The sequence below is a fragment of the Habropoda laboriosa genome, unplaced genomic scaffold, assembly GCF_001263275.1.
Source record: "Habropoda laboriosa isolate 0110345459 unplaced genomic scaffold, ASM126327v1 scaffold101, whole genome shotgun sequence".
NCBI lineage: Eukaryota > Metazoa > Arthropoda > Insecta > Hymenoptera > Apidae > Habropoda > Habropoda laboriosa.
The window spans coordinates 308,531-332,515 of NW_017100207.1; the positions used below are offsets into that span (position 1 = coordinate 308,531).

General features: G+C 35.6%; 6 protein-coding genes across 9 annotated transcripts in view; 4 read left to right on the forward strand and 2 right to left on the reverse strand.

The window, feature by feature from the left end:
• Positions 1-4,252, reverse strand: part of LOC108570628 (probable serine/threonine-protein kinase tsuA) — a 27,268-nt gene extending 23,016 nt beyond the window's left edge. Inside the window, exons 1-2 of the mRNA XM_017932512.1 lie at positions 3,971-4,252; positions 3,573-3,620 (exon numbers count right to left, since the gene is read on the reverse strand). Coding sequence (XP_017788001.1) covers positions 3,573-3,620; positions 3,971-4,252 — 330 coding nt within the window. The remainder of the gene's footprint in view (positions 1-3,572; positions 3,621-3,970) is intronic.
• Positions 4,253-5,377: 1,125 nt separating this feature from the next.
• LOC108570608 (probable 28S ribosomal protein S16, mitochondrial) lies at positions 5,378-6,278 on the forward strand. The gene is made up of 2 exons (XM_017932493.1): positions 5,378-5,698; positions 5,976-6,278. The coding sequence occupies exons 1-2, from the start codon at positions 5,576-5,578 to the stop codon at positions 6,276-6,278; spliced, it is 426 nt and encodes a 141-aa protein (XP_017787982.1). The 5' UTR covers positions 5,378-5,575.
• A 590-nt stretch (positions 6,279-6,868) lies between these two features.
• LOC108570610 lies at positions 6,869-7,991 on the reverse strand. The gene is made up of 5 exons (XM_017932494.1): positions 7,867-7,991; positions 7,592-7,793; positions 7,393-7,522; positions 7,089-7,322; positions 6,869-7,026 (listed from the first exon to the last, which is right to left on the reverse strand). The coding sequence occupies exons 1-5, from the start codon at positions 7,989-7,991 to the stop codon at positions 6,869-6,871; spliced, it is 849 nt and encodes a 282-aa protein (XP_017787983.1).
• A 635-nt stretch (positions 7,992-8,626) lies between these two features.
• On the forward strand, positions 8,627-9,099 carry LOC108570652. Its single transcript, XM_017932541.1, has 2 exons — positions 8,627-8,680; positions 8,892-9,099. The coding sequence occupies exons 1-2, from the start codon at positions 8,658-8,660 to the stop codon at positions 9,097-9,099; spliced, it is 231 nt and encodes a 76-aa protein (XP_017788030.1). The 5' UTR covers positions 8,627-8,657.
• A 1,026-nt stretch (positions 9,100-10,125) lies between these two features.
• On the forward strand, positions 10,126-11,930 carry LOC108570639. Its single transcript, XM_017932524.1, has 5 exons — positions 10,126-10,295; positions 10,464-10,987; positions 11,075-11,365; positions 11,480-11,584; positions 11,662-11,930. Exons 1-5 carry the CDS (start codon positions 10,214-10,216, stop codon positions 11,791-11,793), a joined length of 1,134 nt encoding a protein of 377 aa, XP_017788013.1. The 5' UTR covers positions 10,126-10,213; the 3' UTR covers positions 11,794-11,930.
• Positions 11,931-12,787: 857 nt separating this feature from the next.
• LOC108570653 (glutamate-gated chloride channel) overlaps positions 12,788-23,985 on the forward strand; it is a 35,966-nt gene continuing 24,768 nt past the window's right edge. For 2 of the 4 annotated variants that reach the window (XM_017932542.1, XM_017932544.1), the window contains exons 1-4: positions 12,788-12,903; positions 17,548-17,615; positions 18,364-18,476; positions 22,985-23,052. In XM_017932542.1, coding sequence (XP_017788031.1) covers positions 17,557-17,615; positions 18,364-18,476; positions 22,985-23,052 — 240 coding nt within the window. In that variant the 5' untranslated portion in view covers positions 12,788-12,903; positions 17,548-17,556. Of the gene's footprint in view, positions 12,904-17,547; positions 17,616-18,363; positions 18,477-20,552; positions 20,556-22,984; positions 23,053-23,985 lie in introns of all 4 variants that reach the window. The other 2 variants (XM_017932545.1, XM_017932543.1) reach the window with 2 other exon arrangements.

The following is a 23,985-nucleotide window of genomic DNA, read 5'->3' on the forward strand; positions in this document are numbered from 1 at the left end:
GCGAAAGCGTGCCTTGCCTGTCTGTCTCTCTGCTTCGTAGCAGAAGTTCTATATACAGGGTGTCCAAATTGTTTCCGACCAAACTTCGTCAGTCTATGCTACGTGCGTAGATAAGAAGAAAATGTTATATGAACATAGGTGGTTTGAAGCTTCGTTGAGAAGTTTTAACGAGAAACATCGCAATACGACACGAAGTAGGGAACTGATCAAACGTTTATTTACATGTTACACTCGTTGTATGTACCGACGATGTTTAGTCGGAAAATAATTGGAACACCCTGTATATGTACGTACATGCATATAGACCAATGATGAGAAAGAAAAGAACATAGGAGGGAATCGTCTATAATGGACGGTGTATAACGCACGCATTTTCTAATGAACCAACCGTGCACACACACGCGCGCGCCATCTCCTGTATAGTTGTCGCGTACACGATAATTTGTCGCGACTCCGTCCTTTTGCAGGATGATCATTATTCCAGAGCCGTGGACAACTAGGTAGCCTTTCCAGCTACCGCTTCTATCCGCACCGCTCGTTAATGAACAAACCATCAATCAGACTCTTCCGGTCGGTGGATACTGTACGAGAAAATGGTATTGCGGTTGTTTCTAAGGGATTTGGAACGTCGATGGTTTGTTTTGGTGTTTTTCTTTTCGTTTCTTTTAAAGGGAGACGGAAGGAGCTGTTGTATCTTAGCATATTTGCACGACAGAATTTTGGAAATATCGCTTGGAACCAAAGATATAAATTTTCAAAGGACACTTTTTTTTTTTATAGCTTTCAAAGACGCCAACGAAGTGTATCTGGACCGGAAAGAAAAATTAAGTGCGTTGCACTTTGAACCCGAGACGAGAATATATCGCGCTTGGGAAATGTGAACTTTCTACGAGTGTGCTCCTACGTCGGATAACGAGGATCCCTGCAACTTTCACAGTTCAAATCCTTCGGACTTGCTGAAACCTACCGCGAGAAATTCTCTCGAAAAATGAATCCGTTCCTTGCCTCGTCACACCTCAATTTCCTTATCCCCGAAGGCAAACATTTTTCCCACTTACATTGAACAATTTCCTGACATCGTTCATTCTAAAAGCCCAAGGAGGATATTTCTGTTGGAAACCAGCCTTTGTGCAGCTGTTTGAAAAAAGGGGGATTTCACAGGAAAGGAAATGAACAGGTAATTTTGGCCGACCGTGTACCACACTGTCTCTACACGTGTGTGCACCTACATCCTGGTGGTCACGGAATCGAAAAAGAGCAGGATGGTGTGACGTCACAAAAAGAAACAACACACGGAGTCATCGTGTGCTTCGATTGTGAAAACGCAATCTATCTCTCTCTTTCTCCCTTGGCAAGCGCGCGAGTGTTGCGTTTGTGTGATGGAGAATTTACGTGGGTAAACGTATAAGCTGGCTGCAGTAGAGTGGTATATCTCGACTGATAATTACGGAAGGGGCTCGAGCGAACTTCCGCTCAATAAAACCTACCCGTTGTAAACACTTGCCTCGATCCCCACCTATGTGGTGTTCACCTGAACAAAAGCAGCGAATTTCGTTTCACGAAACTTCCACACGAACTGGTCAACTTGAAATTACCGACTAAGGCGGATGGACTATGTTCACTTCACGCAAATTTAACATTGATAAGATAGTTCTTTCTGACTGGGGAATAATGGAACAGGTATAATTGCACCTATAAGCTGAAGTATAAGTCTTTTCGTGGTTAATAGTACTCTGTATAAATGTAGTTATAAACCACCCTGTACAGATGACCGTTATTACATACACCTTTTATACGATAAACAATGACATTTTTGTGCGATTATTTTCGTTGATTATGAAAGATCATTTAGCCTACCTAACATATTACACTTATTGCGTATAATTAGTATAGTAATGAAGATGGAAAAATACAACGTGTTCTGATAGAACAAACATAACCTTGAAATCTCTTGTGCCTTCACTCGCTGTTTTCCAAGTTACATTCTCCGCTGCACGGTACGATCAGGCTTCTTTTTTTCTTTCTTATTGCTAAACGTAGAACGGAAGTCGGCTGGAATTTGAATATTCGCGAGACGACGAGCACAATTTTCGTTTTCCATGTACCGAGAAAATAAGAGAAATTGGAAACGAAGTTAGGGCTTCTTAACTTCCACCGACCAGAGAGATTCTATACCGAGTCGAATGAAAAATAATAATAGCATAAAGCAAAATCCGTTACGTCGATACTGAAAGTAACGTATTCGAAAATGAAATTTTAACGGGGGAAGAGAAGTTCATTCCAGATCGTTTTACAAAATATTCAAAGGTAAAATGATTGTAATACGAAATTAACGAGCTGTATTTCGACAAACGTGTTCTACAGGGCGCATGAGTCACCGGAAGTTCGCGATATTTTTAAAACTTTCATTACCTGGGAAACCGTGTATAACAGTTTTATATTGTGTTAAACTGCACGAATAATTAATACGATCAGCAATTTCCTGTAATTGAAGGTTATGACGCTGGACAATGAAATAAAGTAGTCTATCTAGGTACGTATACACGATTGAACTATTCTGAAATAATTGATCATTATAAAATACAAATACACCAGTTTTCTACTACTTACGAGAAACTGAATTTCTTTTATGAATTTTTTAACCTATATGAAACGACAAGTAGAAAAATAGCATTGCTAAAGGCATCGAAACATCGAAAGTGATACTCTGAAGTATCCCAAGTAGCGATATCCAAATTATTCTATGATTATGTAAGCTTAGGACGATAATAACCAAGAATTCAGAAGCAGCAATTCCCGGAAGATTCGGACAGCGGTACAAAACAGAAGTGTCAAAATAACTGCACTGACCTGACTGCCACTCGGTCGTGAAACATTCAGGCAACCAGCAAGCCGGTTATTTTCAGTATTGCCGCGGTATCGTTTCCAGTGGGCAGCCTCTATTTTCGAGCCCCGACAGACGCGATTCACGCTTTTGTGAATCGCTTCGCGGAAACAATCGAAACGGAACGACGTCGTGCCGGACAAAAAGTCGCTCGGCAGGTTAGAAAAACACAGTCGGTCACAGTGCTGCCAAATTGCGACGCTAATATGAACGTAATTTAGTGCGCATGCGCCAACAACCGAGACTTCGGTCCGTTTTGCAAAGAGAATTACATTAACTGTTACGTATTTACGATTTTCTTTTGCAATTTCTGCAAATATACACATGTGGGAAATAAACGAGTATTTTGTGCGAAAAACTGCGGCCATTTACGTAAACGCTTGCACACACGGGGTTACTACAAAACTACGGGCAATGCAATTGGATTGCTATCTTTATGGGAAATGTGAATTGAAAGAAGGCCCGGCGCGCGAAACGTGATATTTATTGGCGTGTATGTATTTCGTAGTAGACCGGTGATATATGAAATAGTAGGGATTTGTGTATAGTTTCTTTTTCTTTTATTTTTCCTTTTTAATTAAATACGATAAAGAAGAGTAAATCGATATTTTGACAAGTTTAACGAAATATTATTAGACGATAGTTACAGAAGAAATGATTAAAACAGTAATCGATAAAAGGAACATACCTTCCGCAATTTCTCCAGTTCATTAATATCCGCGGTGGATGGAACCGCCTATAAAACAGGAAACACGATATTACACACAGGCACGCATAGAAAATTCATTAATGAAAAATAAGACCGTACACGAATGTGTATTTTACATAAATTAACTTGTAAATATTTTAATTGAATTACTTCTACCATTATACGGATAACGAGCTTATAACTAATAATCAATACAGGGGATAATTTACATCACGAATAAAAATAACGCCGCCATAACTAGACCAGAGACATAACAAACAAACTATGCTTAGCAACATTCGTCTGTATCAAACAAGAATATACTTGTCTACTTTTAATAAAAAAAAAAGAAGAAAAAAAAATTATCAACGATTCCGGTAGTAGAAAAGTTTATTTACTTCGTTGGTTTTCCAGAGGTTTGCGTTGTCCTTGTTGTTGCAAATATTACTGTTTTCAGTGCTCGTTACTTTATCTTCGAAATTCACGAGGGAAAAGAAATTGTTGTTATTGTTGCCATTCGTTTCTGCCTCCTCAGAAATGGTGTTATCTAGGAGCTCGTAATCCAGCGATTTCGAATCACGACAGTTGGTCACGAAGGAACGCGCGAAGCTGCTTTTGAAAAAGTGTTCAAGTGACACTTCACTTCCAAGAGCGAATTCCACTCTCGGCGTGTCGCCCATGATTATTTGCAATGTCTATTTCTTCACTGGCCGTTCACAACAAAAATTAAAGACTGCCTCGCTCTTCCAGTCTGAATCGAGGTTACTCCCTTTCGAGGTGTAACCAGGGGACTAAATAACCAGGTGGAAGAACATCCCGCGAACATCGAGGAACGACACCGTTGACCGATGATTACGATAAGAAACGATTTTATGATCTTTATTACTCTCACGATTTTCACTTATTTTCCACGGACGCGTTGTAGTATACGTCGACATCAATGGCTGTATATTTCTTTACACGTAGAATGATAAACTGTACTAGGATTACTTATTAATTACTACAGATATTAAAGATTAAATAGATGGTATCGTACAAGAGAGTATCGACCACGAGGAAACCTACGACACTTCATACATTCGATATACACAGCACGCCTGTGCGTGTCAAACTGACAACGAAACCATTCGGCGGTACGAACTGAAGTCTAAACTCGAGCCTCGTCCACCAAACACTGGAACTGGAAGCGCTTGTACAGATTCACATGTTGCACATGCGCTGACCTATAAACTTCTCGTCGATTGATCGCATAATTATGTTCTCTTTAATTTTTTTATACAAAAATATTGCAGATAAACTGGTTTGCATTAATATATTTCAATTGTAAATATATATAATTACGATATGCAACGTGCGATAAGTAAAGCGAATTCATGAATATTTACTTCTTTAGCAGAGAAAAATTATTAAATACGTCCTGAAATGGTATTATAAATATTCCAATATTAGTGTGCATTTATTAAAATATAAAATAGTAATTAGATGTTTAGAATATTAGTTAATTCCTTTAATGTATTGATAGATGGCACCACAAAATTTGATACAGTAATTTACTATCAAATTTTCCACTCTATGTTGAATTGTTGATTTTATGCTTCTTTATTGTTATTTGAATTAAAAGAAAATAATAATAAAAGTCTGTCTAGCTACCTTCTAGAGATACTTAGTACTGACATGTTATATTTGAAACATATAGGATATGCCACAATTTGTATCGAAAAGTTCTATAAATAAATATGAATATATTATGATACCTGTTCATTTTTTTATACCTATACTGGAATTATAAACTAGATACAATTTTACGTAGATTTTAATACAGAGTTTATAACATTAACTAAAAGGGTTATTCATTTAATCGTGCTTAATATAACTTAACCTCCAATAATCAAATGAGAACCAGTTTTTTACGTGACAGAACCGTAAGCTCATGTGGCTCTAACATAACCTGCATTTGTATAAACCAAAAATAATTATTCGAATCAATTTAAACATTTAAAGAGATGCCCCGATTACCATTGCACCCAGCATCCGGAACTGGTATTAATAGTGTATGGAAGAAAAGTATACGATTTGTTCGTTATGGATGCGCCAATAGACCTTTCTTTCATATTGTTGTTATGAACGTAAGTTTCGGCAAATAATTTTTAAATAATCTGCTCTGATCATATTTCTTCTTAGATTTGTCAAATAAAAAAATATTTCATCACAAAACTACGTGTATATCATTAATTTATTTATATTTCCATTCAGTTTTTGTAGAATAAAATATTTAAAGCACAATAAATTGTACAGATTGAGATACTCATGTTCTCATGAATGAAACTATTATTACAATAAAAATTGCTTGTAAATTTATTAACATAAAATTTACAAATTTGATAGTAATTAATTTTGTTTTAGACAAAACAAGGGCAGCATAATCCACCGATAGAACAATTGGGTAGCTATGATCCTATGGCAAACAAATATAATGAAAAATTAGTTTCATTGAATTTTGAACGTATAGAATATTGGCTAGGACAAAATGTGGAAGTATCTAGACCAATAGCTGCAATATTAGGAATTGCAGGTTTCTTTCCAATTCATCCAACATCATATATGACAGCATGGAGAAAACGCAAACGTGATGAAGAAGCTGAAGCAGCTGAAGCAAATAAAACATCTGAAGCAGAAACAGAAGGCAAGGCAGAAATTGCAGGCTAACATATTTCAATTATTTTATTTATATTACATATTTAGTTTGTAAACAATATACACATTTAAATAAAATTGTTACACAAAATAATACATCATATTGGTTTGATATTATATTATTAAGAAATTGGTAAAGCCTAATATATAATACATGTAATAAAATGAAAAGGAATAAAATATATTACATTTTAATTGCAGTATATTTTTAATATAATTTGCTCACAGAATTACTGTCTTATAAGTACCGTGCGCTAACCGATTGCGCCACTGGGGAGTTGTACTCTGCACTTTCTTATTTTCACCCATAAGGTGTCCATAAAAAATACTGTTCAAATAAACGTTAGTTCAAAAATACATCTCAATATATATATATTTAAATCAAATCATATTAAATCAAAAACTGCTTTTATTAATTTCATGCTTTTAAACATAACCTGTATACAATGACTAAAAACAACATAATAAGGATATCTAAAATAAATGTTTATTATTATTTCGTTGTAAACATGTTTTTATGTAATCAATTATTTCCGTACAATCAGTTAACAGTTTATTACGAAAACTTCATATTGTTCTGCTCTTAAAATTAGGATTACTCGTTACTCCTCACTGTAGTCTATTTCAGATGAAGTATTACCTTCGTATGAATTAATAGCAGAACAGAGTTGACTCCATAAAACAATAAGATTCTGTTTTGAAAGACTTGCTTCGCAAAACTGTTCTAATAAATTTCGATTGTTTTTTGCAAATGTGGTTTCTAAAATAATATCAAAGTATTATGTGCTGAAATGAAGAAAGTGTTATGCTTACAATTATTACCTGCTTCGGTAGGGTTTATGAGAAAATGGTGTTCAATGTGCCAAGTACGTTCTAAAAACATTAATGACCAGTGAAATATCAAATATATTTTCTGCAAATTGTTAGGTGAATGAATATGTATAACAATTCCACCATTTTTATCGGTACATTGTTCATAGCTTGCATATTTTTCAATTTTTAATTTATTTAGCAGCCTTTGTCTCAACACATTTTGCTCATTATATTGTGAGATTGCTAAAAAACAAATCTTTACTAGTATACTTCACTTTTATTACATAAAAATGTTATAAAGTTTATAAACTACCAGAAGTAAGAAGTGAAAAATTTTTCATTTTAGTGATCTTTTGTACCCATGTACCAATCTCCAACATATAACATTTGTCAATATGTATAAAATGACATGTTATATCGTCAATTTCAAACTCTATTTCTCCCTAAAATAAAATATAGTATATGAAATAAATTACTTTTTTATAGGTATATTATTATCTTGTTTTATATACCTCCAACTTCACTTGTAATACTACGTAGATTTGTAAAACTTTTGTTACCAAAGTAGTTGTATATTGATAAATGTTATTGTGTAACCATTCTCTTTCAGTATTTTCAAATGTTATGCCAGTGATTTGTTGAGAAACTTTATATAGTATATCGTATTCTGGCAACATTTCTTTTTTGTTATTATTATTTGTTATTGTATCAGGTCTGTAGCAAGAGTAATAAATATTAAAGTAATATACTGTCTAAAGATAATCATGTCATATTAAGAAAATCATACAATTTCAGTTTAACAGATTGTTGATCACTTCCTTCCTGCTTGTTTAATTTTTCAAGTAAATTGCTTGCTTTTACAAGGAGCTTATCTCTTAAATCTTTTAATGCAATTAGTTCTTGATCTTCCATTATCTTAAAATAATATTTAAAATTGAATACTTGAATGTGTGTTCAAATTTGAATACTAATTAATTTTCTTCTGTTTAATATTTAACAAAATTGAAAGATCAACACAATTGTTAACAACATCCTAATTCAAATGTTTGTAATTGAAAAATTGGAAATTAAAATCAAGTTGCAATTAAAGAATAAATTTATAATAAAGGGTCGGTGTATAATTTACAATTAACGTAAATATCACTTCAAAGTTTTTATGTAATATTAACTTAATATTTTCGAAATTAAGCTACTTGTAGTTCCTGAAAAATTATAAATTAAATTTCAAGAAGATCACGCGCGAAAATGACAAGTGCGGATGTTTGTAGTGGTAACTTAGTTTGGACTTGTAATATCAAGATAACCTCAACTTAACAAATAGTTGTTCATTGTATTATAATGAACGTATGTAAAATATAACATAATTATAATTCTGATATGCGTAATTTACATAGTAATGGTTTCTTTATTTTAGACACAGTCTGAAGAATAGTGAAAATTGTTGTACTGATTTTATGAATCAACTATATTCGTATTTTTTTACAAAAAACTTCGTTCAACTACGAAATAGATAAATTAATGAAGAAATTGTAATATTTTAAAGACAACAATCCTACAGATTGCAAAAGTATTACTAAAATGGACGATGAAACTTTAAACAGGTGAGTTAATTGTATTTCTTTACAAATGTTTGGTTTTATTATTTACATATATCACGTAAATAATTTGACATCTTTATAATCGCATAGTAATAAAAAACCAAGATAACATAGCATCGACTATGTTAAATTTTGTGGATTTATTAAACCAAGGAGCTTTTGACACTGTACTCCAGGAATTGAACAAATGTAAAAAATGTAATTTTATTTTCAGGCTTGCAGTTGAAGCATTGTTGGAGGAAGCAAAGCTTGGAGCAAAAAGAGCTGAAATAATGGGTCCTAGTGGATGGATAAAACCAAAGGAATCTATTAATAAAAGATTTCTTCATTCAACATTACGCAATGTTGTTCTTTCAAATAAATATCAGTTGAAAAGAAGAAGTGAAAAACAATTACATAGATCTGAAAGTACTTTAAAATAATTGCAATCACATGAATTAATATCTTTTTCTTCACAAACTAAAATTGATGGGAGTACTTCTACTTGACTTGCATGCTGTATCATCTGTTTTATGTTTGTATTATTAATATATTAAGTTTTTGTGATATTTTCTGTTTTTCTATTAATTAAGACTTAAATTATTTAAATCTATTCACAATAATTAAAATATTGAAAATATAGATATACCTTTAGAAATATTGAGAACTGTAATTAATATAAGATTTGAAAAATGTAAATAGTTCAAAGTTGATCTCCAAGTACAAAAGTATTGTGTAGTATAGGTAATAAGCGTAATGTAAAATGTGCGATGTAAAATATAGAATAGGACTAAAAAAATACTAATAAACAATAAATAAACATTTATTTTCTACATTACACTTATAAATGTTCACACTATTCTAATATGCTAGATAGGTTAAATGGTTCGTAAGTTTAACTAATATATTATACATAAGAACATGCATTTTGATCAATTTTTGTATTTGTACATTTTAATCATCGCATTAATATTCCTTTTTCCTCTCATAAATATTAAAATTGTAACATGGTTAAAAAAAAAAAATAAACGAATTTTTATGGAAATTGTTTTGATCAACAATTTAGGTAAAAGAGAAAGTCAAACCGACGATTTGAATCTAAACGATTAAGTAAATAATATATTTGGTTAATGAAATAAAAATTAACATATTTTATAAGTAAGGAATAATTTTATTTCCCATAGAAATACATATGTATGTTTCAAGATAAATTGTGTCTTAAAATATACAAGTTCCCTTTTATCTAGAAATATTTTATTACCTAACAGATTTAATTTTAACTTATGAAACAAATTAGGCAAACTAACAATTCTCTTAAACTAAATTATAAACTTAAGTAATTATGGTAAAAGTGCGTGAATTATACTTTAATTACTCTATTCATCACCGCAGTACATAAAATAGTAAACCACGTGGTAGATTCCGATATACCTTCCGTTATCAGAGAACGTTGGTCTTTTGCGTTTAGAAGAGAGGGATTGAGCTTCGTTCCACGTTTTTATAATTGTAAAAGAAGATAATTCGTATAATATATAAGAGTAATTGGGTTAGAAAACCATGGCAATAAATGTAAGAGGACTTCGCAGGCTAAACATTAGTTTTGCAACAAATGTATTGTTCCAATCTAATTTTATAAACGGTATGTAACGTTTTTTAACCTAAACTTGTACCAAATACATTTATGTTGATATAATAAGTTTTAATATTATTATAATGTAAATTATCAGAGAGAATACTGATATAAAAAGTCAATTTTTTCATAGTTTTATAGTGCATTTTGAGTTACATTCATTTTTTTGGTCTTTAGTCGGTGTCCGGTCTCTGTACACGGACCGAGATATGGGTGTAACAAATTACGAAAATACGAGATTCATGTTTCGGAATCAATATATGTCGATAGAAGAAACGTTTCGTTCTAAAATGAAGGAAATTTGTAAACAAGAGGATGGAATAATATTCACAGAAGATTTAAAGGCCATGTTGCACTTAGCCCAAGAAAGTCAGGAAGATATGGAGTTATTAAGTAGTATGTTAGAGAAGTATGTTCACCACAAGGAAACATACAAATATAATGCATATGTGTTTGGACCAGTAGTAATGAGAATGCTTTATTATTTGAATAAACCACTCGTTGCTTTGGCTATGTTTGAAAATACACAGCTACGACATACTTTTGAATATCGCTCAAGCTGTCGTATTTTATTATGTCTGCTATTGAAACATAATATGTTCAAAGAACTTAGATGCATATATGACGAAATATTGAATCAGAAAGGTCAGGACTTTATTGGACGTAATAGTGTTCTAGTCTATGCTGCATGTTTGAAAGAGGTAATTATTCCTTCACTGACTTTATTTACTAATTCTGTATATATTAATTCATATTTTTACTATATTCTTGTATAATTATTTTATTAGAATACTCCAGAATCATTTGAATATGGGCTAGCTCATTGGCAAAATGAGATTGCATCTAGTAAACCTTCTGCTAGATGTACTACATTGACAGCATGTTTAGCAATAAAACAAAATTCACCTGACACAGCATTGGAAATGGTATCCCTTTTAGATAAAGATCGAACTTTAGCTGTCAGGAGTTTGAAAATTTTGGCATATATGCATATGGAAAAATATCTGCAAATCATTCCTTTATTGAAATATGTAATAGAGCAGAATGAAAATTTTAGAAACGTTGTTTTTGGCGATGTGGTATGTGAAATAAAGTTTGATTGTTTTTAATCTAGTAAAATAGAAGTAGGATTATTAAATAGAAATTTTTTGTGGAATATCGATACAATACTTGGTTTTATTTTTATATTACAGATATACCAACTTGAAGAGAAAATAAAGGAGCAAAATTTTCCAGAAAAACAGGACTTGGAACATTTAATAAATCGGCTTAAAGCGACTGAAAAGCTTGACACACAGGTAAATTATTTTAGAAACTTCTTAAGAATTGATAACTCTACTTTGAAATTAATATATAACTCTTTTTCTTATTTAAGTGCACTTTGGAAGAATATTTATTCAAACCCATGATGATTCAACACAGAGATAAGTTACAACAAAAAGATTGGAGGGTTAGAACTAATTGGCGGCACACACACAACAAAACAGGATTGAAGGATTATTTGTAATCCACTTCATTCACAGTTGTTACATAATAAGTTAACTTTTAACGGATTTACCCTTAAGGTACAAGGAAAATTACTACTTTCCATTAATAGATAGTTTAGTTTATTTATATTATCGAATGTATAAATACAGTGTTCATCTGCGCTTTGTCATTATAACCATTGTATTATACCTAATAAAGAAATAATTCTGACGAAAATATGAAAAAACAAAACGTGCAGTTTCTCTCACGTACAGGTGTTATATTCCATTCGAATTTTTGTTTATAAATGTGTAACATTAACCCTATTCAGATTTTGATCCGTTAATTTTGCATTTATTCTAAAGTCACTTGTTGATATTGTATTTACTGCTATTTTTTTTTCCGTTCACGATACATAATTATTGCTGTTAACAGAAGCTCGTTACTCAAATCCGAAATGAGTAAAAGTACATTAGTTGGAAAAAGATTAGAAAAATTAACGCATAAAGAAGTGAACGATCGATTCGACTTTGATCTCGAGAATTGAAATAATTCATATGATATTGATTTAACGGAAGCTTTCTCCTATAAATTCATAAGGAACAAGTACGTTTGGTCGTGAATGATATACATTTGCCAAACGAAAGGGACACAAGATGTAAGAAATGTAGTAACTTATAAGACGTATACCGATATACGGGTGAATGTATTAATTGACTGTATATATTTCCAATGTATTTCCAAGCAGGGAATCAAGGGGGACAGTAGGTGGGACATGGTAGGCGAGAATTAGTGGCGCTCGTGGTGGTAACTGTACGAAACGAAGGAAGAAAAGGACGATGCATAGTATCAGCCCGTTGCGGTAGGGGGTTTGGGGAAGTCGAATGACGTCATGTTGCTAAAGCGACGCGGCAACGCTAAGCGTCTGCGTGGGTCGACGAGTGCCTGGGCCAGGATCAATAGCGTGCCAGCAACCAGGTAGTAGGTGTGAGTGTATGTAGGTTTCTGAACGGTGGCAGTCCAGGAGACGAACCTTCCGAGGTAGGACACTTCACGAGTCGAGTAGAGTTCCAGTGTCGTACCGGAGAGCGCCATGCCAGTATCACTGCATCACGGAACCCTCGTTGCCTAGGATTATCAGCTTCTCCAGGTAACCGTATTTCCCGCTATTCTTCTTATCCAGACGCTTCTAGCTGACATTAGTATCACGGAACGATAACTTCGTGTCGAGCTTCGTGTCAAGAGTGTTGTGTGCAACAACGATTGAGCCACCACCCACGGTCAAACATTTCAAACGTTCAATTGAAACTCGGTTTTGCCAAGATTACCTCGTATAATTATATTTTCTATCTTAGTGTTGATTCCCTTAGCGATTAGACGTAGCCAGACTGATACGATCAGTTAGATTTCCTGGATTATTACGGTCGAATAGAAGTTCGAGTAAGTACAAGCTCGGAATCGATAGTATAAATCGGCGAGTAGAATCTGTAGAGGCTAATCGTAGGAGTAGTACAGGTCAACGTAAAGAATGTCGAGGAAAACGGGGAATCAGCAGCAGATAGAATACCGAAAGGAGATGGTGGTTCGTGGTGGGGATCGTGCGTAACACAGATATGGATCCCTTGACGTCTGCATGAAAGTTGGTTAGCTGGTTGTTGCAAAAACATCGGCCACCTTTTTTTCCGCGGTACGGTCGACTGACTCGTTACCTGTGAACCTCTCTCGGTCGCGTCACACAGATTCCTCCTATTGATATCGGAGAAAACTGCTTGCTACTGGTTACACGTTTCATGCTTGTTACATGCAATTTAAAGAGAGAGAGAGAGAGAGAGAGAGAGAGAGAGAGAAAAGGAAAAGAAAGAAAAACAAAGGAAAGAAAGAAAGAAAGAACAATTATTATCCATATAGAAAGAAACTTGTGTAACGAATGATAAAAATATTATTTCACGATTCTTTTTTCTTTCCTTCTTTTTTTTCCTTTCTTTCTTTCTTTCATCACGTCTTCCGAGAAACTCGAGAAGTTAGACGTGTGTCATCGAAGAAGTCGAGTGTATTTCACTTGATTAAAATTAACGCCAGATGGGGGTGTTTAGTCGCGGAGGGAAAGTAATTACTTAAAAACACGTCCGCGCATTTGCTTGATAAAGAAATTTGTTCACTCTCTGCTTAAGCGCTCTCGAGAAATAAGAATGCAAACACGTTTCGCGTATATGTATATATCACACATACGCACGTCTTCTCCCGCGATTTGCGTAATTAAATGGAACGCGCGATATATCGTATTATTCAATCGACCGTTCCATTTACCGTCTTCGAGGAACCAGAGACGAATATGTGTATCCCGATGATTATACAGATTCCACAGATTGTATTAGTTTGCTCCGTGAAATTTGCGAATTAATTTTAATTTAAAAAATAACTCTTTCTTCGACAACTATCGCGCGTACATGTATATACACTTACCGACAAATGATAAGAAACAAAGCAGTTGCTCGGTAATTCTATAACGTACGTTTTATTTTTTCACTTCTGTATGCTGTTAAATAAACAAAATACGAAAGGTATATCATTTCTAGTGTAACTACATAAATATATGTATACATTAAATCTACCTTAGTTTGATAGATACAAGCGTGAGAAATGAATACGACCGAAATTAAACGAGACCAAAAGTGAAGAAACATTTATTTTACAATAAGTATAGTTGAATGTAAAAGAGCAAATTTTTCATTAACAGATTAATAACGTATCGGAAATCCCTTGAATCGTATTAATGCCTGACATCTTGACGGCATTGACTTTATTAATTTTATACAAAGTTTTATCGGGATTTCGGACCATATTTTTGTTATTTTGTGCATCAATTCACATTTGCATTTTTAATTGTCGTGCAACATAGTTCCACACGTGCTCTATAGTATTTAAATCTGGCGACTGACTCGGCTACTTAATAACATTAACGTTTCCTTCTGCTAAAAACCCTTTCGCCAACTTGGAAGCATGTTTAGGGTCGTTATCGCGTTGAAATGACCAATCCACGCACAATTTTTCAGCAGCATATGATTTTACAATATATTTTCATATAAAAATCTGTCCATGGTATCAATGGACCAGTACCGTTAATCGAAGAGCAACTCTATACCGTGATATTTCCACCTCGAAATTTCACCGTTCGTTTGGGGTATTTAATATTAAACCTTTGGCCAGTTTGAAATCATTATCGAAAAGATTGAGCCTGCTTTCATCACTCCACAAAATCTTTGCCCATTGATCGTCTGTCCAATTAATATGCTCCTTGGCAAATTTTAATCGTCGGCTTTCGGTTTTTTGGTGCTGCTTTACATACAAAAATAGATTATTTTCACGCACTCGACGACTTACAGTCTTAAAGTTTTAAGTCACTTTTTATTTGCGTAGTACTGTAAAATGGACGAATTTTTGAACATTTTATAATTCTACGATCCATCCTTTCGCTGGTTTCTCGAGGTCTACCGCTCCGCAATGCTGTTTTAACCCTAGAGCGGTCTTCGGGTCTTTTTTGGCCCACCGTCTTTTCATATTTTTAGTAATTTTTAGCGGTTATCAAGTTTACGTTCCTTAACATTATTTTGAACGTTTATTGTCTAGGTTCATATGTCGCGTTGGAAACAAAAATTGTTACACATAAGGTCTTAGGTCCTTCTTCACACAAAAGTCTTAAGTGTACAGTCAAAACGAAGAACGCAGTAGGGTTAACAGTATTACTTTGCTGAAATGGTTGTACAATTTTTGTTACTACACAAGGGTTCACGTTAAATGTTTTTTTAGCAATGTCTACTTTTTTTGTCCTTCGTTTGTTGTCGCTTCTGTTAAATAACGCCTACTTGTCATTTTTATGTAAACTAAACCGTTGTGTCACGTTTGATGTTATACACGTAACTGACCAAGCGTCAATATGAAAGAAAAAAAAAATAGGAAAGAGTCACTTATCGAGAGAGAAACAACATTGTCGATAATATGGTTTCTTAACTTTAGTCCGCAGGAAAATAGCCCGTTTCTGTTATTAACACTAAAACTACCGACCGGGTCAAAATGACCCATTAGCATCTTTCGAAAAAACGTGAATGTTCTGTACTGGTAAGTATTATCGCTTGTAACTTTCCGAATTTATATTCTACATGTATGCGTGAATTTTCCAATCACGGTTTACTTACATAAAAATTCACTTTCGGAAAGTCGCTAATGGGTCATTTCGACCCGGTCGGTAGTTTAGTGTTAAATACAGAATATTACCACTGTATGGTATGTCAGAAATCATTTTTATCAATTTCTAATCTACGAAGTCGTAGCTTTCTCGTAGTATAAATAATATTAACTTATTCCCGTTGTATAATGATAAATATTGACTAAATTATGTGGAATTCATTTGTTTCTTAACTTTTTATCATATATATGTAACGATTAACTAAGCGAGATTTTATCAGAGAGGAATTACAAAGTAGATTGCTTCTGTGACGAAAGAGGGTTTCCGTTTTGATGGAATTAAAAGATAAGGTTTCTCAGTTCGTTTTCTAATTAACGATGTTTCATCGAACGTGGAGGAGGGCTTTGTTGTTTCATCCCTTTTGATACCTATCGAACGGTGTTCAATTTTGATAATAATCGCACGCTACCACTGTCTATCGAGTGCAAGGCGATTTCATGCGTGTTTGAGCAGCGTAAAAACATCAGATAAGCGAGAAACCGTGACGCGAAAAGCAAGGACAGGATGTACTACCGCACGAAGGAAAAACAGGGTGTCCCTCTTAAATGGTGGTCGTGTATGGTCGCTCACACTCTCCAGTAGAGTAGGTCAATGTGCGGTCAGACGCTCGACGAGTAGAATAGGTCTGCGCATTAACGGAGATCTGAATCTGCAAATATTGTGGGATCGGGGGAGCCTCCATACCGAACCTATACGAGCAAGAACGATGAAAAATAGAGAGGGCGCGTTGGCGTAGTGCGCAGTGTCTCGGCTTGCTAGTCGTAGGGTCGGAGGTTCGATTCCCCTCTCTGCGGGAAGAAGCAGAGCTCTCTTTACTTCCAATTTTTCCTCAACTACGAACAATTATCCTTGGCAAATTTTTCTCTTCTCTCTCCCGTTTATGCTCTTAGCAGTGGTTTCAAATATTCCACACGGAGAAAAAAAGATATGTGATGATTAATTTCCAAGGTAAATTTGACGAGTATAATAGAAAAAATGTGGTTAGATATCTCTTTGTCCTTCCTTGAAAAAGTAATACATCTCTGATAGAGAAAAATGATATAATTCGAGGAATGTTTTAAAGGTCGAAGAAGAAAAATCGAATTTTCAGCTTGTTATATTTTTTTTCTCAATATTTTCGTTATATCGTTTAAAATTTTTTTCTCTGGGAATTTTGAACGTGACGCTGCATATTATACATATATATTTGATTGTCGTTTATCGCATTCAAAGTTCATATGCCATGAACGCGCGTATCTGCGCATCTATAAGTTGGCTTTGTTTCAAATGTGACAAATTCCTCTGTTTCTGTTTCCCGCGAATTTGTTCAATTCTAATTCTATCACGGTAGAACGTATGTACACCTGATACGCTCTGTTTACGGGATAAAACTGATAACACATCGATGCATATTTATATTATCCGGCAGTTTCACTCGATCGAAATATCGTACGCGTTTATTCTACATCGTGGAAATTACTTCGAAGAAACGAGAAATATTCCATTGTCGTTATTAATATTTTCTACTGTATCGTTCTATCGTTAACCAGTTATTTATCTTCTGTATTACAGGCTGCCGCAATGTGGCCTGGAGTATTGAAGTTGTTGGTGTTACTAACAGTCTTGCTACATCCATCAAGGTACATTATTCTCATATATTTCATAAATTGTAGAATATGTAAAGTGGTTTTACCATTTGGACAAATTTCGTAATAAAATTTTTGGAAATATTTTCAAACATATGTACCTACAACAGATAATAAGTTATTCGATGTTCGAATGGTAAAGCAACTTATAGGTCACCCTGTAGAATAACAATCGTCGAAAGTTAATAATTTGTAGCATTGAAAGAACATTCTTTTCCATTCGAGTTCCATTCGTGATAAAAAACACTCGATTTTTTAAATCCGTCAGATGTGAAAATTCTAAATCAACCCTTTCGCTGCGAAGTTCTACTTTATCCACCCTTACAATTCTTCATTCTCCTTCGATAATATTCCTCCGAAGGAAAACTAAGAAATGGTCAGAGAAATATAAGATTTCATAGATTTACGTTATTATTCATAGGTACTTTTCAACAATATCCAGTTCAACACAATCGTTACAATTTTTTCTCTTTTCCCCTCCAACGACGGCAGTTCCATTCTTTTTTTAAAGTCGTCCCTCTCTTTTTCGGCTTTGTCTGTGCAAGGAAATTTCCAGATCAATCGGTGCGAAAAATAGGATCCTCTTAATTATTTTCGAGCATTTTACCTCGGTTCGTGGAACAGATAGAAGGATAGTTGCGCAGCGAAAGGGTTCAAATCGACGATAACCGCGCGTGTTTTTTTTTCCTCTTCGTCTTCTCTGTCCCGCGGTGTGTGTATACGTGCATGTTTGATCTTACAGATGTACGGAGGAAATTCTGAACTACCGGCAGAAGGAGAAGGAAGTGCTAGACGACATTTTAGGACCAGGACGGTACGACGCGCGTATCCGGCCCGGCGGAGAAAATGCAACAGGTGAATATATGGATATTCTTTTTTTACATCCATTATTTCCTTCCAGTCTTCCTTACCAAAATCGACCAATTATACCAACATTGTCATAAGAGGTCGGGTACGATTAAAGGAGGACAATGAAGCCTAAAGCTTTACGGCTTTAATAAGCCCTCGGATAAAGATGATTGGCCGCTTGTCAGGTTGTGCTGCTGACAAGTGGTATTATTCAAATTTCTATAATTACCCAGAATCAGTGCCCTGCTAACAGAGATACAGGGGATATTAAATTGATTAACAAATTTATTCTACAAACCATTCCATTCTTATTGCCAGCTCTGTAACTTGCACAACATGTTGAAAATTTAGAACAAGTGTTTCACTGTTAACATTCTAATATTGCTATTCTCAAGAAGAAAAAAAAAACAGATCTATTTTTCTCTCTCGATTTTTCATTGCAACAATCCCACTAACGATATCTCGAACATTCTAGCACACTCTACGATCTCCTTACAGTTACAACATACCTCTATAACTGTTTGCACAGAATGTACAGAATTTTCCAAAAAAAAAAAAAAAAAGTAGAAGATCAAAAGAAAACAGTTCAGCTGCGAGGCACTTAGTTAATTATCTTTCCTCCTCGAATTTTCAACGAATTATCAAGCAACTGTCCAATTCGCGTCGACTTTTTCCCCACGATACCTGTTCGGTTGCACTCGGAGCTGAAACGGAGATAGAAAACTAACGAATAGAAAATGAAATACCAGACGATGAAAACATATGTTCGATCGAAATGTACCCGGCACCGAGGACGTACATATATATATGTATATTTACGGGGGAGATCGTTATAGGCTTTACACCCGACGGAGCACGTAAAACGTTTTAAGAACTAAGCGTGTGCAAAGAGGAACAAGGTATATTCGAGGTAACATCTCGTTGGCAGAGTGCCGACAAATTGCAGGCTCGCCGAGTTTTCCCCCCCCTCAACACGGATCGAAAACAAAATGCGGCCCGGCCGCATGCGACTTTTGTTGGACACGATACGATAGAGCAAATGGTCAACGAGACGAGCTGGCACGCCGTGTTTGAAAGGAAAAACCGAGGCGTGATTGTTGAGAAATCACCGAACGTGACTCCGTTCTTTCGATTATCACGGATGTAGACAAGTCACACGCGTTACCTATACGTACATGTACAATATGCATACACAATACTATTGGTTTCTTCTTCTCCTTTTCGTCGCGCTTGCAAGGAAATGTTTCGGGAGGAGATCGAGATTTTGCACGACAATTGGCATACACGCACGAGGAGTTCCTCTCTTTTTTTTCGACCATGTGTTTACAAGGGTGTAGAAGAAATTCGACGATTTCAAACCGGTGAATTTACACCACTTTTTTTTTTTTTTTTGGGAAAAGAGAAAAGAAAATTGTAACTGGAGAGATTCTAACGTTACGTATTTTGCGTAAATTTCCGTATTCACAAGTGTTTGTCCAAATTTTTGTTTCTTTTTTTGACACAGTGTTACGAAACCAGCGGAATTCTTGACTGTTTCCTCGGGGAACTGGCTAAACGAAGCTGTTTAGTAGAGTAAAGAACGTTGCGAACAAATGCGTGGGCAAATAGTTATGAGCGGATTACTTTGATCTTGGTCCCTGCTATTCGAGGTTTTCGAAGCGAGTTATTTGTTCTTTCGGAATGTTGTTCTGGTATTTTCCCAGCGTTTTCTGCAACTTCGTTAGAAATATCGTGCTTCTGGCGTTGTACGCAGTGTTTCAGAGCTATACGTTGATAAATTCATACGCTTCCTTCGTGTCTCGTTCTCTGTATCTTAACATTTTTCTATCTCACCCTTCGTTTCGTTAATTACCACGGAATTTGTTCGACCTCCCCCCTCTATGTGATACAAACGATAAACTCTCGATTCTGGAACACCCTGCATGTATATTATATCACACTCTGCGATATTCCGACGAGCAACTCCAGCGACAGACATTCCACGAAAGATCGAAATCCGCCATTTTGAAATCCTCGAGTAGCAACGAAACGACATCTCGGAAGATTATATTCGAAACAAAAGAATCTCCTCTTCTATCAAAGAAAGTCAAGAGAAAGAAGGAAAGAAGGACTACGAAGTAACGTAGAAAATAACGTCTCGAAATTGATTTCGCTTCTTACGTTCTAAGTCTGTATAAGATGGCAGTCGCAAGCATCACGACGTGTACACCCACATAGCTTCCGCTTATCCAACGGTATTATAATAAAAACGAACGAGCCAGAGAGTGAGTGAGAGAGAGAGAGAGAGGGTGAAAGGGAGAGAGAGAGAGAGAGAGAGAGAGATTAATTGCAAATTATTACATTTCACATCGATTTCATTTTTCTTCTATAAAGAAATATCGTCGCAAGGTAGTGTATACGTATAAGATGGTGATCCATGACATTCTCTGCTGAAGATATCGGAAGGTGGAGACGGTGATGGGATGGCTGAGAAGGAGGAGGAGGTGGAGGAGGAGATGAGGAGGTGGGGGAGGGGATGATGCTACCTTGCTGAGAAAAAAGGGATGGTGCCACTTCGGTTGGAAGCGAAGGTTCCCTCTTCTTTTTTTTTTTCTCTTCTATTTTTTGTTCTTTTTTTTTTTTTGGTTGCACTTTGCGATGCAAAGGAGCGGATGGAAATGTGGACAAGATATCTGCATTCATACGTGTAACGTGCATACATAACGAGATAGTAGCGTATCTGAATGGGGTAACTGTTGTTTGTCGTGTCTTCTATTTTATTTTTCTTCTTTTTTTTGTCCGTTTATCGATACTTGGTCAGAAGGTGTACGTACGCTGAACGGTAGAAAAAAGTTGCATTACCCCGACATTTTCTGGTACAACGTAACACTTTCGATCTCGTATTCGAACACAGTTTGACAGGCACGAATGAAATTTCACGAATGTAACGTGGTCGAGGCGTGTCTGTCTGTTCGGGACAAGGAAGAAAAAAGAGAGAGAGAGAGGAGAAAACACACACACCCCGTGTAGAATATTGTACAATGGCATTGAACGCCTCGGAAAATTGGACCACGAATTCCTATTGTTCGATAGGTCAGAGAAAGTATATATCGTCGATAATTACAGTCGACTTCGTACCGCCTCGAGCCTCATGTTGTCACGAGGTTTTCTCTTTCCCCCTTTTTTTCTCTCTCTCTCTCTCTCTCTCTCTCTTTACCATTTGCAGAGATGTGTACCGTTGCCCTTTTCTTTCTTCTTTTCGCCATTCGGACAGCGTATTTACAGAGAGCAGCCTTTTCTTTTTTCCCTTTTTTTTTGTGGGCCACACCAATTTACCACAACACCGGCGGGGTTTCTAATTAGAAACGGGCGAAGATTCGTTTTAGCCTATAGCTAGACGGAAACACACAGGATGTCTGCTTGTTAAGCATTGTTACACGTTTCACTCCTTGCGCGCCTGGGAATTAAGGAGATTGAAAAAGAGAAAAGGGAGCGATCTTTCTTTCTGCGATAGAGAGTTCACTCGTGACAGAGACATTATCCGAGCGCAGGTAAGACAGTGATTCTAAATAGAAGGATTTAATAGTTAACGATAAGGTGTTACAGAAAAGAGATTGGGAATATTTTGTACACTTGCGAACGTTTCGCGAGATACGAACGAGAATCGATCGGTGAATTTCACATGGATAATTCTGAATATGAGATGAATCGATGCAAAAGAGTTTCGAAATACTTGTTAAACGGTACTTGGAGGATCTAGCTTCAGGATTGTTCGAGAAATTTAGTCGATCATTTTTCACTCTTATCTCGTGAAATGCTTCTTTTATTTTTCTTTTTTTTTTTTCTTTTGAAAAATCTGTGTCTCTTAATGTGGTCACCCAACTATCAAGACTCTTTCGGTCTCTGTGTGTGATGTACCTCGGCTCGAACAACCCCGTCACAGCACTGTAGCCTTCCAAACGTTGCTTCTAGACTTTTACATTATGTTCCTCACTTCTGTGTTTAGTCCTGTACCACCGTGTATACTTTTTCTCTACTTCTTTACAGAGAGCACATATTTTTCTCGAAAAGGGAGACTAGTTTGCGGCAATCGTTTTTCCTTTTTTCTTTTTTTTTTCTTTCTCTCAAGTTCACTGTGTGCGTGTGTGTTGTTAACGAATTGCCCTCGAGTTAAAGAGCACTTTTCAATGTCTGACGATTACGGACACCAAGATAGAAGAGTATGATTACTGTGACCGCGAGGAAGTGCATCGAAGCGAAAGATTTAACAATTTTTTTCGTCTATTTCCCTCCCACCCCTGTTTTCTCCCAATTACCCGAATAATCCTAAGAACAAAAAAATACCACGGCCACTCGTCGAGTGTTAGGAAACCAAAAAAAAAAAAAAAATCAAACCATTGAAGAAAACGAACAAATTTCTGTAAATGAACAAACAAACAAAAACAAAAAAAAAAACAAACTATTCCAGTAGAGTATTGTAAGACACGAAAAAAAATTTACTGACTAAAAGGGGGCTCTATTGTTTTTGCCCTTAGATGGGCCGGCCATTGTCCGGGTAAACCTGTTTGTGCGAAGCATTGCGACAATTAGTGACATCAAGATGGTAAGTATACATTAAACCAATCCAAAAATCTTTACAACGCGGTGCAATGCCATTTCTCTCTTGGCGGGTACTGTTTCCTTATTTTTCTGTTGCTTGCAATGATAAAAGTAGGCGCAATGTAGGTTTTAGAGCCTCGGTAATCAATTTTTAAGAGAAAAAAAAAAAACGAAAAAAAAAAATGAAACCAACAACAACCAGTATTTGCAAACAAGGCCTCAAGCACCAACGAGAACGGCAACAACAGCAATGGCAGCAGGCTAGCATCTTGTCCCTTCTCCATTCATTATTTAATAAATCAAAAACACCATCCGTCTCTTGCCGGTGATACCAGATTCGATCCGGGATTTTTCCGCAAATTCATTTCTTCGCAGTTTCGATCGTACGTGAAAATTCTCCGATCCTGACGATTAATTGTAAGACGAAAAATATCAACTACCTAACCTAACGTTACAGGAAGATTTCAACGGAACAATTTTCATCAACGATAAAGAAAGAAAGATATCAATTGTTCGCGATGAAAACAAGAATTCGAAAGACAATTGTCAACGTCCAACTTTCGTCTCCCATGTTCACCGTGCACCGGAAGCTGGACGTTGCCGACACCGAAACGAATCTTCAAAATTTCTCGATTCGATATTTTTCTTTCGCAATCTTGTTTCTCTGCGAAATTCCCGACAATCGCGCTTCTTTCTCGCATGATTAAGTTCGAAGTTTCATTTTACAATTATCCGCGAGTCATCACGCTTATCCTACAACTTTTGTAGACACTCGGTAGATGATTCTAAAGTCGAATCCAATTGGCTGTCCAAACAGAAAAATCCCCTCGATCTGGGAACACTGTCGCGCAATATACTTCACCATAGACCCCTTGTTGTAGATTTCTAATTAAAAACAAAAAGTCTGTCTGTTCCCATCGATCTTGTCTCTACTTTG